The 13,199-nt window shown below is 36.7% G+C and overlaps 1 protein-coding gene across 1 annotated transcript in view; it reads right to left on the reverse strand.

Moving 5' to 3' along the window:
- si:ch211-196i2.1 (collagen alpha-1(I) chain) overlaps window positions 1-13,199 on the reverse strand; it is a 70,146-nt gene that overhangs the window by 18,025 nt on the left and 38,922 nt on the right. The window contains exons 8-31 of the mRNA XM_051876933.1: window positions 10,993-11,037; window positions 9,646-9,765; window positions 8,290-8,328; window positions 8,148-8,201; window positions 7,895-7,948; window positions 6,900-7,007; window positions 5,141-5,194; window positions 4,963-5,016; window positions 4,699-4,743; window positions 4,463-4,516; window positions 4,282-4,326; window positions 4,033-4,086; window positions 3,908-3,952; window positions 3,778-3,831; window positions 3,403-3,447; window positions 3,022-3,075; window positions 2,638-2,682; window positions 2,497-2,550; window positions 2,283-2,390; window positions 2,105-2,158; window positions 1,712-1,765; window positions 1,134-1,178; window positions 967-1,020; window positions 487-531 (exon numbers count right to left, since the gene is read on the reverse strand). Of these exons, the coding sequence (XP_051732893.1) occupies window positions 487-531; window positions 967-1,020; window positions 1,134-1,178; window positions 1,712-1,765; window positions 2,105-2,158; window positions 2,283-2,390; window positions 2,497-2,550; window positions 2,638-2,682; window positions 3,022-3,075; window positions 3,403-3,447; window positions 3,778-3,831; window positions 3,908-3,952; window positions 4,033-4,086; window positions 4,282-4,326; window positions 4,463-4,516; window positions 4,699-4,743; window positions 4,963-5,016; window positions 5,141-5,194; window positions 6,900-7,007; window positions 7,895-7,948; window positions 8,148-8,201; window positions 8,290-8,328; window positions 9,646-9,765; window positions 10,993-11,037 (1,383 nt within the window). The remainder of the gene's footprint in view (window positions 1-486; window positions 532-966; window positions 1,021-1,133; window positions 1,179-1,711; window positions 1,766-2,104; window positions 2,159-2,282; window positions 2,391-2,496; window positions 2,551-2,637; window positions 2,683-3,021; window positions 3,076-3,402; window positions 3,448-3,777; window positions 3,832-3,907; window positions 3,953-4,032; window positions 4,087-4,281; window positions 4,327-4,462; window positions 4,517-4,698; window positions 4,744-4,962; window positions 5,017-5,140; window positions 5,195-6,899; window positions 7,008-7,894; window positions 7,949-8,147; window positions 8,202-8,289; window positions 8,329-9,645; window positions 9,766-10,992; window positions 11,038-13,199) is intronic.

Consider the following 13,199-nt stretch of genomic DNA (forward strand, 5'->3'; position numbering starts at 1 on the left):
CTGTGTGTTCATGTGTGTACCAGTGTTTTCTGCTACCACCACCGACCATTACTCTTCTCGCCTACTGCATTTTACTAGAGTCATTTATAGGGGTGCAAATTAAACTTTGACAAGCTGCACAAAACACTGGTGCCCACTAAATTCCTGGAAAGACTGTCTTTGTTTGTATAACCTCTTTATGATTCATAAAAGGCATAGCCCATCCTCTATAAAATGTGATCATCGTTTTTTATTTGCTCTGCACCGGGAGCTCAGTCTGCTGGATTCATGACAACAATCGGCATTATAGAGCTCCATTCACTGCCAAAAAACGGCTCATTAATGGTATATAAAGTCTGTTAAGAGGTGCTCAATATGAAAGCTTAGCAATGATAGCTAAATAAACAGTTTCTGCCCAGTAGCTAAAGACTACATTAATGACTTTATAAATACCAATTTAGACAATTTGTAGGTGGGATATTATTATGTAAAGAGTTCTGAACCCACCATTGGTCCTTTAATTCCTGCATTACCCACAAGGCCTTGCAGTCCCTGGAGCACAAGAAAGAACAATGAATCAATTTGAACTTTACAGTTTCAACGTGTAACACTACAAGTGTTGGTTAAAATAATCTGTTGAAGTACCTGTTTATACTTACTAGAACCTTTACTGAGCTATTTGTAGTAATTGTAACAAAAGACAAGATGTATTTGTAATACTCTATTCTACAAATTCTAGTACAAGAATTTACAATTTATTTGAAAAAGTCATTTGAAATGTCATGAAACCACATGATATGTATTAATTTAAGGGTAATGAATATAAGTTCATCAATGATTCATTGATGAAACATTTCAATTTGAAATTATATGTTTTCATTTTTTCTCACAGTAGCTTTCTAGTTTATATTTATTGTTAACTGATGTAAAAATGCATCAATGACATATTTTTACAGTTATCATGGTATTAGAATATAGAATGGGAACCTGTGTACCAGGCTTTCCTTCAGCTCCAACAGGTCCAGGTGGGCCAGGTAAACCCTGCAATAAACACCATCAACACTGACATTATCAACATTCTACACAGGAGATTGATATTAACTGGGGAGGTAAGGATTTCCACTACTCTCAGCTTTTTGTGTATGGACACTTACAGGAAGTCCAGGCATGCCAGTGTGACCCCTCTGCCCTGTTCGTCCCTGAAAATGTATCAAGACTTTATTAAAAACAATATCATACAGCTCAACTAGATGATTATTTCTATTTGTAATACCTTAAAGCTTATGACCATAATACACTACCTTTTAAATGTTTGGGGTTAGTTTTTTGATAAAAAAAAAACAGTAAAAAATATCATATTGTTAAATATTATTAGAATTTAAAATAACTGTTTTCTATTTTAATATATTTTAAAATATATTGATTTATATTATTTTTTCCTATGATGACAGCTGAATCAGTGATTACTCCAGTTTACATTGTCACATGATCCTTCAGAAATAATTCTAATGTGCTGATTTGGTGCTTCTTATTTTTGATGAATAGAAAAAAAAAAAAAAAAAAAACAGCATTTATTTGTAAATAGAAATCTTTTGTAACAATGTAAAAGTCTTTACTGATCAATCTAATGCATTGTTGCTGAAAAATAGTATTAAATTCTTGAAAAACTAAATCTTACTGACCTCAAACTTAAATGGCAGTGTATATAATAATATACCATAAAGTGTGTTACCTTTAGGCCTCTAGGACCAGGCTTTCCAGGGAGGCCTTCAAGACCTCTGCTCCCCTTCAGTAAAATTGACATTTCACATTAGTGATGAAGAATATTGCACTTAAGGGTTTTATAATTTAAGACACTGAAGCCTGGTTTCACAGACAAAGCTTAGATTAAGCCAGGAGTAGGCCTTAGTTCAATTAGGACATTTAAGTAGCTTTTATAAACATGCCTTAAAAAACCATTACTGGTGTGCACCTTGAGGCAAAACAATGCCACTGACATATTTTAAGATAAGTTGCTTTCAGTTAAAACAGCTCAAACATGGATTTTAGTCTGGGACTAGCTTAAGCCTTGTCTGTGAAACCGGGGGTATAAATCCTAATGCCTATAGTACAGAGCAACTCTGACCTTTGACCCCTCCTTGCCCACTTTGCCATGCGGACCAGCCTCTCCATCCTCTCCCTAGGTGTGTGAGGAAATATGTGTGTTATGACTCTTAAGACTAACCGTGGACAGTCAAACAAACTAAAAGCAAATGTGTCTATTTCAAGTGATATTAGTGAAGCAATATTAGTGTAACTCATACCTGGATACCCAGTGGTCCTTGCAGACCTCTGACACCTGGGAAACCAGGAAAGCCTGTTGGTCCCTGCTCACCTTGAATGCCCTGAAACCCTGAGGTTCCTCTAGCACCCTGAAAGGAAAATACAATTTTCAACAAGTGCTGTTCTCATGAAGGTAGAAACCTAGTACATCCACTTTATGTACAGTACAGTATATATTCGTATTTATATGTTTACTTTGTTTCCTTTAGGTCCAAAGTCTCCCTGGTCTCCATCAGGTCCTCTGTTACCCTTAAAAGACAGTAAAGCTATTAGAGCCAAAATAAAAACTCAGATATGTAGTAAAGACAGGTTAAAATAGAGATGGCATGAGCTTACTTTGATACCAGTAAATCCTTTTGGACCTTGTGTTCCTAACACACCCTAAAATGAAGAAAACACAAAGATGACACAAAATGACTTTAATTAACCAGTACATGTAATAAACAGAAAATTACCTTGATTACATTTGAAAGACAGTTATAAAAACAAAAAAAAATATTTTTTGCTACAAAAACTAGTCCCGTGGAGTTTAGAAATGTAGACTATGTGTACTATATGCTTCTCTAGTTATGAGTAACAGCAGATGTGATATATCAGTTGGTGGCCATTTTAGCTTGTTCTTAAAGTGTGGACTGTGGTATGAACAATTCTCATTATTCTCATTAAAAAAAAAAAAAAAAACCAAAAACAAAAACAATTTAAACTGAATTAAGCTTTTACCATTAATCCTTCAAATCCTGGCTCCCCTCTGAGGCCCATTGGCCCTGCAGGTCCCTGTAAATGAACAGGGATAAGAAGGTATACTACCATTCAAAAGTTTGGTGTCAGTATATTTTTTTGTTTGTTTTTAAAAGAAATAAATACTTTTCTCAGCAAGGATGCATTAAATTGATCAAAAGTAACTATTTTTGATCAAATAAATGTAGCCTTGGTGAGCATAAGAAACCCTTTTTCAAAAACAATCTTATCAACTAGTGTATGTGTTCAGTGTCAGATTAAATATCATGGTGGTAGAATGTTTAACAGCATGAAGGCCTAATTATTACTGAGTTAGTACGATCAAAGTAATTTAAAGAAAGATATTTATCTTAAAGTTCTTACAGGCTCTCCTTTGGGACCAGGTAAACCCTCCCGGCCAGACAGCCCCTAGTGGAGAAACATATGAATGCGATAATATGGATCATGTTCACGTAATATATTGTTTAACAGAGCCAGTCACTTGGTATTTTTATTTTTATTATGTGATTTTAGTCATTTTACTATCTTATTTCTATCTTATTTCTTATTTCTATATGTGTATGTTTTTTTTTAAAGCTCTTTGTAAACACAAAGTGCTACATAAATAAAGCTTTACTTACTTACTTAGTATACATATATTAGCATGTAAATACGTATATAAAAGAACCTCCAAGACTACCCTTTCTTAATTCAATCAATTAAATTAATCATAGTAGAACATTCATAGAAATCATTCACCTGTGGACCCCTGGGCCCTGGAGGCCCTATCTGTCCCTCTAATCCCTGGGGACCCTAATAAATGACATATATGTTATAAAGAGGTCATTTATTAGGAACTTTATGCTGTCCCATATAATAAATAGCATACCTGTGGCCCTGGAAGACCAACAGCTCCTGGAGGCCCAGGCTCCCCCTAGAAAATAAAACAGAAATTGTTAGTATGTCACGGATTAACAATTGAGTGGAACAGTATGAAACGGCCAAAACACTTACACGAGACCCATTAAGCCCCTGGGCACCGACCACACCTGTCCAACCAGGAGCTCCCTGCAAACATTTAAATAAACTGAGATTGAAGAAAATGGACAAATCATACATGAAAAGTATGATAAAATACAGTGTAATGACAAGGAAAGTCATTTATTTGAAACAGAAAGCACATAATGTAGCGTCAATGCAGTGATGGTTTAGTCAATACATATTGAGTGACACAGACAGTTTGTGATATTCTGTATTACTTACAGGTGCACCTGGAAGACCAGGTGGTCCATCCATCCCATCATCACCCTGTAAACAGTAATATTCACAGATAACTAGATGTCAACTTTGATGTGAAAAAGTCCTCATGTTATATGTACACTTGTGCATTTGATAAACAAATGTTGAGCATTTAGTGCATTATAGTCATTTTGTCTTCACTTACATCTGGCCCTGGATGCCCTTCAGGGCCCTCCATCCCTCTCATGCCTTGTGGTCCCTGAAGAAGAATTAAAATACAATTAGGCAAGATGCTGAAAAGGAATATTAGGTTAATATTATTATAACTATGTACATTTAAATGACAAAGCCAGATGTAATTAGAAAATAAGTCTTGTTTATGCTGTTCATTCATAGCTACAATGAATGATGCTGCAGTCATAGTTACAGTAGATGACTTACAGGAGGGCCGACAGGACCAGGAGAGCCAGGTACTCCTTTTGAGCCCTGTAAATGTGAAGCACATGTTAAATATTTTCATAAACACTTCAAATGACCAAACAGTGTTCCCAGGTTAAGATTTTAGAAATATATAAAAATATATAAATTACAAGTGCCTATTAATAGTTCTTTGCCTGACCACTAGATGGCGATATATACAAACAATGCATCCTATAAAATAGGGTTCTTGCATTTATTGAGTTTATTGGTTTAATGATGGCTTACTTTCTCACCAGGTTTTCCCATATCCCCACATGGGCCCTCTGGTCCAATAATGCCCTGCAAAAAAATGAACAGTGTTAGTCCTTGGGTAAAAAAGTGCTGTGTTCAAGGGTACAAATGACAGCTCATCACTGGATTTGAACCTACAACATTTAAGTTACCAGCTTCAATTTTGTCTCACCTCCTCTCCTTTCTCTCCAGGTGAGCCTGATTCACCCTTATAGCCTAGAGGACCCTGTGTTTTAGAATTTAAAACTGAAGTGTTAACAGTAATCAGGAAACATCACACAAATTAAAACACTTACAGGTGCTGGTCATATAATTAGAATATCGTGAAAAAGTTCATTTTTTTATTGTAAATTATTTTAAAAAATGAAACTTTCATATATTCTAGATTCCCTACATGTAAAGTAAAACATTTCAAAAGTTTTTTTTTTTTAATTTGTTGATTAGAGCGTACAGCTCATGAAAGTCCAAAATCCAGTATCTCAAAATATTAGAATATTTACATTTGAGTTTCATTAAATGACCATCCCTACAGTATAAATTCCGGATATCTTTTGTTCTTTGAAACCACACTAATGCGGAAGACTGCTGACTTGGCAATGGTCCAGGAGACAATCATTGACACCCTCCACAAAGAGAGTAAGTCACAGAAGGTCATTACTGAATGGGGTGGCTGTTTACAGAGTGTATATCAAAGCATATTAAATGCAAAGTTGACTGGAAGGAAGAAATTGGGTAGGCAAAGGTGCACAAGCAACAGGGATGACCGCAAGCTTGAGAATACTGTCAAGTAAAGCCAATTCAAACACTTGGGAGAGCTTCACAATGAGTAGAATGAAGCCGGAGTCAGCACATCAAGAGTCACCACACTCAGACATCTTCAGGAAAAGGACTACCAAGCCACTTCTGAACCAGAGACAACGTCAGAAGCATCTTACCTGGGCTAAGGAGAAAAAGAACTGGACAGTGAACAGTGGTCGAAAGTCCTCTTTTCAGATAAAAGTAAATTTTGCATTTCATGTTGAAATCATGGTCCCAGAGTCTGAAGGAAGACTGGAGAGGCACAGAATCCAAGCTGCTTGAAGTCTAGTGTGAAGTTTCTGAAGTCAATAATGATTTGGGGGGGCCGTGACGTCTGCTGGTGTTGGTCCATTGTGTTTTATCAAGTGCAAAGTCAATGCAGCCATCTTCCAGGAGATTTTGGAGCACTTTATGCTTCCATCTGCTGACAAGCTTTATGGAGATGCTGATTTCCTTTTCCAGCAGGACTTTAGCACCTGCCCACAGTGCAAAAACCACTTCCAAGTGGTTTGCTGAGCATGATATTACTGTGCTTTATTGGCCAGCCAATATGCCTGACCTGAATCTATGGGATATTTTCAAGAGAAAGATGAGAAACAGTCGATCCAACAATATACAGATGATCTGAAGGCTCAATAGTGCCTCAGCAGTGCCACAGGCTGATCACTTCCATGCCACACTTCACTGATGCTGTAATTTGTGCTAGGAGCAAGTCATTTGCTGTAATATGTCCTGCCGATCAAGTATTGAGTGCACAAAAGAACATACTTTAAAGAACTTGAACTTTTCTGTTTTGCAAATCCATTTTTTGATTGATCTTAGGAAATATTCTAATATTTTGAAATACTGGATTTTGGACTTTCATGAGCTGTACGCTCTAATCATCAAAATTTAAAAAAAAAACTTTTGAAATGTTTTACTTTACATCTAGGGAATCTAGAATATATGAAAGTTTCATTTTTAAAAATAATTTATAATAAAAAAAATGAACTTTTTGATGATATTCTAATTATATGACCAGCACCTGTATAGGTCAGGATACTGAAATAAATAGGTAATTTCTGCTAAACTGCGAATAGTCTGGATAAGTGCTACAAGAGTCATTTGTGTATGGTGTAACATGGTTACTTGACCTTCGGTCCTGGAATCCCTGGAGACCCATGAGGCCCGTCCAGTCCGTTTTCCCCATCCTTTCCATAGACTCCTGCTCTTCCAACCACACCTTTTGGTCCACGGTCACCCTGCAGAATAGCACAGATTAAATTATAGGGACAATACTTCGAATACTATATAATGAACTAATACTCATGAACTGTAACTAATACTGTAACAGTTGCTATATTGTGTAATGCCTAAAACTTTCAGTGCTGTCTGCTTCTATCTATCTATCATCATCCATCTATCAATCTATCAATATATCTATCTATCATCATCAATCAATCAATCAATCAAATCAATCAATATATCTATAATCATCCATCAATCAATCAATCATCCATCCATCCATCCATCCATCCATCCATCCATCCATCCATCCATCCATCCCTCAGTCTATCTATCTATCTATCTATCTATCTATCTATCTATCTATCTATCTATCTATCTATCAATTCCTTCCCATAGCGGTGCCCTGCACTTCATTAAATGCTAACAGAAGCTAAGTTAAGCAGTGATTCATGCACAGGTTTTTGTGAATTTTTTTTTTAAGTCACAAACCACAATGAGGAATAAAAACACAAACACACTTTCTTTATATCTGTGGTTAAATCTCAGCAATGATTGGGTGGGGTTGTGTGTGTAATAACTCCCACACAGTTCAATAAAAAGGCAGCTAATTAATTGCCACTAATATGAGGTGACATGATGTCTTGCTCGGACAAAAAAAGAAAGAAAATATTAGCCTATTTACAATTACAGCTGTCTTGACAGACTGTTGTATTTTCTTATTACGAATATGATAACATCATAATTAAAGACAACAACATTTTGGTGAACAAATGGTACACAATTAGTAGGTTAATAGTTTTACAATAGCAGTATGGATGCTTGCCAAAACAAGCACCACTGATAAAAATGATCCTTAGTAAGCACCACTAAAAATGAGAATGATTGCACTATAGGATATTACCATGTCTCCCATACGTCCTGGACGTCCTCGTTCACCTGGCTCCCCAGGTGGCCCCTAGTAGAGAAGGTAGAGAGAGAGGGGGAGAGAAAGAGAGAGAGAGAGAGAGAGAGATACAGAGAAATAGAGCATGATTTAGCAGAGCAGGTGTTGTCATCTGAGATCAGGAAGTACTGAGCTACATAACACAGGTGCCACTAAGCCTCATCAAAGTCTAATTAAAGCAGCTGGTACACACAGACAGGATTTGACTCACCTGTGGCCCAGGTTTCCCCATCTCTCCTTCCGGACCAGGCAGACCTTGCGCTCTCTACAAGCTCACAGGAAGCAGCACAGTGTCAGGGATATTCCATGTTCAGAAACATAACAAATTACACAAAGATGTGCTGTATACTTACAGGCCAGCCTGCACGGAGAAGCTGGAAGAACGATGTTTGCTGGAGGAGAGAGTGACAGAAAAATTTCATTTCATTTATTTGAGCCAACACATGACTATCCATGTTCATCACATCATCAATATCACAGCTGATATTAAAGCATTATCTTATACACTGTAAAGCTAAACCTACAAACCCTCAAGAGCTTTGGTTATTCTAAGGCTGGGTTGACTAGCTGTTCAACAGCTTGATAAAAATGTGAAAAAATTAAGTGTTCACACTTGGGTATACTCTTTATATGAACCAACTCAAGCCTCTTTTAGTAACCATAAAGTGAGCAGACTTCAGACTTGAGTTCCACTTGAGTTTTCATAGGCCACATTCCCACTGTTTTTGAATAGATTTGATTAAATCACAGCCTTCACGATTTTACTTTGCAAGTCAAAATTCAAATCGAACTACTGCAATATGACAATCAACATCATGATTTGGCATTAATATTGATTCTATTCCGATGTATTGTGCAACCCTACTAATCTAGGCCAGGAGAATTCTAAACCAGCCTAATTATACTGAGCTTACTTGGACAGAATAATTGGTTAGTCATTCAGACAACCCACCAATTAGCCAATTTTCAAAATGATTTTTTTTTTATCCCTAGTCTATTCTTGAATCTTTCCTCTTCATTACTCTGTGGAGTCACTTCAATGAAGGCAAAAGCCATAACCATGCTATTCTGGTCTTACTAAAGCTTCAATGATCCATTCTCATCCAACCAGACCTTAGACTTAAAAGCTGCCCTGTAAACTACAAAGGCAGCATCTTGCACACAGCACACGGATACCAAAATAAGCTACAAGGTCACAGGCTGCTTTTAATTAGACCACGCTTGACAGGGGTTTCAGTTATCACAAAGGAGATGCGTTCGGAGATAGAGCTGGAAACTGACATGAAGGGTGAGACTGATTGATTGTGTTGAGGTGACCTTGTTCTGGGCTTGAGTAAAGGGGATATCCCTCCTGCTTTTTCCTTTAGTTACAGGAACAACTTATGATCTCATGCGGCAGTAAGAGAAGAAAAAGCCTTTGCCCTCAGCTGGATTGCTGGATGTACAGTGCGGGACAGTTCAAAGGCTGTAGGAAACAAATACCCCATTACAACAACAAGAGAGAATTCCTTCCTCTTTCTCTCTCTTTCTCTGAGGGCATCTTTATTCAGTCACGGCTGTGGTGTTTCTCTGAGCTATTACACAAAATACAGCTGTGCACTGACAGCCACTTTAAAGGGATGAAGAATGAAGACAGGGAGACCACAGACAGAGCATTCAGTCAGGAAAACCTGTAAAAGAAGAAACCGAAAAAAAGAGAGAAAACACACCTGAAACGCAGCCCATTCCTCAGGTGTGTTTCTCCACAGGTAGAATGTGGGCAGCCCAGGTGGCCCAGGAGGACCTGGTAGTCCACGGCGACCTGGACGGCCCTTAAGCCCAATGGCACCCTAGAAAACATGACAACAATAAGGAGGACTGCATCACCATAATAACCCTTTACACTGACATACACTTACAAGCTTTACAAATCCCAAACCTGATGAAAGCTCAGCTGTTAGGATGATAAACAAAAGTCCATCACACATCTGCGTTGTATAAACAGGCAAATGGCACATATTGTAAAACAGCACTGTACAGAACAGATCAGGGCAGTGTTTCTCAAAAGCATTGTGAGCTAAGTTGATTGTAGATTGCATTGGTGGCAATGGTTCTACAATCTACTTAGGCTTACAATGCTTTGGGAAATGCAGCCCAGATCAGTTTAGATACCACCAGATAACTGAAATCATTACATTTGTCTCTAAAATTATAATTACATTTTCTTTTCCCGATGTAAATACCAGTGCCTATACAATTACACTACTGTTCAAAAGTTTACGGTCAATGAGATTTTTTTTATTTTGAAAGAAATTAATACTTTTATCCAGGGAGGATGCATTAAGCTGATCAAAAGTAACAGTAAAGACACATAATGTTACAAAAGATTTCCATTTTCTAAATTGTAATGATACTTAATATTATTGCTTTCTTTACTGTATTTGCAGTAATATTACTGTAAATGCAGCCTTGATGGGCATAAATGACTTCTTACAGAACCCAAACTTATGAATGGTAGTGTACATAGTGTTAAAGTTTTAGATAAACTAATTTTTTTGGTTTTGCATAAACAATAGTATCTTTATGCCATGGTTACGACACTTAAAACATCTTGTTGATTAACATTCCGTCAATGGGATATTTTTGATATTCAAATATTGGGATATATTTGATGTATATTTGATATTTAGAAATGTAACACTTAAAGTTTAAGTGTTACATTTCTAACTATAAAGTGAAAAAGAAAAAAGTGAAAGAAGTTGAAGCAAAAGAATGAAAGAATTTTTATTCATCTGTGACTTTAAAGAAATACTGCATAGGAAGTCAGACTGACAGCATGTCTTTGCAAGCTTCCCTGTCGGCATTTGGACTTCTGTTTGGAGACTGAACATATGAGAGTAGTCATATGAAGTGACAAAGGTCATAAAAGGACACAAGGGGTCAGCCGGTCATGACCACAGGCACGTGAACTTTCCATGAACTTCAGTGGTGAAGCACTTTGACCTCGGCTTGCCTTCATTCATCCTGAGAGACTGACATGACTAATTTCTCATTAGTAAACACTCTGATTATCATACCTTATCACCTTTGGCTCCTGGATAGCCAACACTCCCAGGACATCCCTAGAAGGAGCAAAAAAAAAAAAAAAAAAAAAAACTTAAATTATATAAAGCCACAGAGTGTGAACAAAATAAAACATGCAGCTTTCATTTTAATGGCAAGCAAGCTTGTTTAACAGGGTTAAAATTGAAGTTTTATAGCTAGTACAAAGAAGTAAATAAGCAATAACAAACTGACAAACAATTTTCCTAGTTGTCTTGATCTGAACAAACAAAACAACTATTCAGAGTTCAGAGTTCAGACAAGTTAATAAAATTCATTAACTTTAGTGGTACTCTGACCAGGTAAAAACAGCACATTGCTAAACCTAACCTGTTAACCATTACAATGCCAGTCTAAAAGCTGATTTCCTGCATGATGACATCTGTTTTTTTGCAACAAAACCATTCACATTGTGTACAAACTTGTATCACTTAATGGCTCTAAACAGTTTATGACAAGCTTTGTTAACTGAGCAATAAAAACAACTGATCTAGTCTCAAATAAATAAAATACTGAACCATTGTTACCGAACCAACATTTATATACTTTTATAGTATTTATTAAAAAAATGGAATTAGGTTTTATTTTTATATTTCCAGTTTTCATTCTAATTTTAGTGTAAGTTTTAGTAATTTTGTTATATGCTTTTGTCATTTTATTAGTTTTTGCTTTTGTAAAAAGTTATTTAGCTTTAATTTATTTTTATTTCAGTTTTAGTTTTAGTAATTTTAGCTCTTCAATTTACTTAACCTTATTTTATTTCAGCTAATTGCCAAGGCATTCTAATTTTAGTTTTTGTTTTTTATCTTACATTTACATTTTAATAGTTTTAGTTAACAATAACACTGCATTGCAGTACAATATTTTAGACTCAAGTGAAGGGGTTCATATAAACACTTAGTTTTGATAAGAACAGGCTTTTAACTCCTTAGCATGATAAAATTAGGTCCTTATTCAACATATGACTAAAAGCTTGACCCCCACCATGACAGAAATGGAGGGTATGATAGTAATAGAGACGTGAAAAAGAGGGGGTATTAATTACTGCATCTCTACTGTGTTTTGCTCGCAGGCAGTGCAGTGTCTCCTTAATGCTTTCAGCCAACTCATATAAATCAACCCTTCATGAACTAATGGAGGCCTTTTACAATGCCTGGGCCACTGGAGCTCAGCCAGAAGCCTCCAGATGGCACCACATCTGGATTTACTTCTGTTAGGCCCAGTCACTTGTAAAGCCAGGTGAACGTTGCATTTTGACTGGGTGATGCAGATGGGTTGTTTCTTCCTACAGCCATTTATAGACAGCCAGATGAATCTAAGGTGAGAACAGCTGAAATATACATATACAATACAGTTGTGAGTGGGGACTTCTTTAAACGGGTATGCTGAGTGGTGCGTCATGTCAAAAAATGCACCCGGTGCCAATATTTTGGATGGGTTTAATAAGCGAGACACTCGCATTCGCTCTAGACAGAGTGTAAGCTACTTAGTTGCTTACTCTCATGACACATCACAACACAGCTAAAAGTATTCTTAATATGTTGGACCTTTTATTAAAAGTAGCTTACATTTACCCGTTGAGACGTGCCTTCACAAGCACCCGTAAGAGCTGTGATTGTGATGTTTGAGTTGAGAGAGGTGCAAAAGGGGCATTTGCATAATGTGCTGTATTTTTGTAATTCCGTTGGTGCTACTTATTTCGCAGAAACGACATACTTCACCTTTAAATAGTATGATGGATTGGCTTAGGACACACTAAAAGACTAGATCTAAAAGATCTAAATTAGAGACTGCACATGAAATCCACCATATGCCAGCAATCCAATGAGAACACGGGACAATGATGACAAAACATAACAACAGAGTGTAGGTGCCAATGCTGTTGTGGATCCGCTTGCACGAAACCTTCCATAACTGGCATATTTGAAGAAAATCACCGTCGTTTGGCAAATAAATAAATGACAGACAGTTACATACTATGTATTACCAAAATTTTATCATGGAAGCTTTATGGTACACCTCAAACAAGGACATTTATAGTAATTTATAGCGTTAATATTAATTAGCGAGTCCATGAATGGCTTGGGAATGCAGAGCATTTGCAGCTTATATGGACCGCATGCCCCTGATCCAACATCAAAGTCCTAATAATTCCCTTCTTTAAATTTCCCCTCTTGTGCTT

Source organism: Ctenopharyngodon idella, chromosome 21 (assembly GCF_019924925.1).
Source record: "Ctenopharyngodon idella isolate HZGC_01 chromosome 21, HZGC01, whole genome shotgun sequence".
NCBI lineage: Eukaryota > Metazoa > Chordata > Actinopteri > Cypriniformes > Xenocyprididae > Ctenopharyngodon > Ctenopharyngodon idella.